This window comes from Aplysia californica, unplaced genomic scaffold, assembly GCF_000002075.1.
Source record: "Aplysia californica isolate F4 #8 unplaced genomic scaffold, AplCal3.0 scaffold00118, whole genome shotgun sequence".
In the NCBI taxonomy this organism is placed as follows: Eukaryota; Metazoa; Mollusca; class Gastropoda; order Aplysiida; family Aplysiidae; genus Aplysia; species Aplysia californica.
Genome location: NW_004797388.1, coordinates 278,375 through 279,358, shown reverse-complemented (window position 1 = coordinate 279,358; position 984 = coordinate 278,375). Strand labels below are relative to the sequence as shown.

Sequence of the window (984 nt, the reverse complement as noted above, 5' to 3'; positions counted from 1 at the left end):
ATAATAAAAGTGTTCAAAAATAATAATAATAATATTTTATTAATATTATACATATTATTAATATTATCATCACTCTTATTGTTGTTGTTGTTGTTGTTGTTGTTATTATTATTATTATTGTTGATGTTGTTGTTGTTGTTCCCATCCGTTTCTCGTTTCCTCCCACCCAGAGTTCGCCTACATCCTGACCCGCTTACCTGGGCTACCACCCGCCAATCTGGACGACCTCAAGTCCCAACTGGAAGCTCTGAACGTGAGAACCCGGAGAATGGAAACCGTGGACCAAAGTGATTGTGGTTCCAACAGTAGTGGTGGCATCGAAATAGTTGCTGGATGAGTCAGCTGTCTTGAAAAGGGGCATGTTATTTGCCTCCACTCTGAGACGATATAATCACCCAGTTCGTTCTTCTTGAGTTTAACTTGATGCGTTTTACATGAGAAATATAGGAATGGTGGGTGAACAGAATATGAATACTTTAGACTGCTTCTCGTAAAGGAAAGCCTGCTGGTAGCTTTGGACACTACTCATTGTTGATCAGAATTGATGGCAAATATCACCAATGCCTATCTCTGTCAAATACCGTTTATTTGGACTTTCGAAAGCAGTAAATACCTACTGTGGGTAAAGACGCTCTGTCAATATTTAGGTATCAATTTTAGAAACGTTTCGTTATGATATTCAGTTTAAAAAAAATTATTGTTTTGACATTTTTCTGATTTTATTCTTGTAATAAATATTACGATGACGAAACTGAAGTTGGCGAGCATTGTATCTCGATTCTTTTCCACAGAAGATTTGATTGGACAAAGTAGAAGGATTAATATTATTGTTAGATCAAATATGAGGCACATTGTATTAAGACATTGGCAAGGTTTGAAGAATACCTTTCTCTCTCCACTGTCAACGGCTGTTGCTTTTTGTTCTCTCTGAACTAAAAAACACTCCGAGGCGCTGGTGCGCACAATGAACACACACGCGTGGTG

General features: G+C 37.7%; 1 protein-coding gene across 1 annotated transcript in view; it reads left to right on the top strand.

Moving 5' to 3' along the window:
• LOC106011443 overlaps positions 1-756 on the top strand; it is a 3,327-nt gene extending 2,571 nt beyond the window's left edge. The window contains exon 4 of the mRNA XM_013081145.1: positions 171-756. Within this exon, the coding sequence (XP_012936599.1) occupies positions 171-337 (167 nt within the window). The 3' untranslated portion in view covers positions 338-756. The remainder of the gene's footprint in view (positions 1-170) is intronic.
• Positions 757-984: the final 228 nt, after the last annotated feature.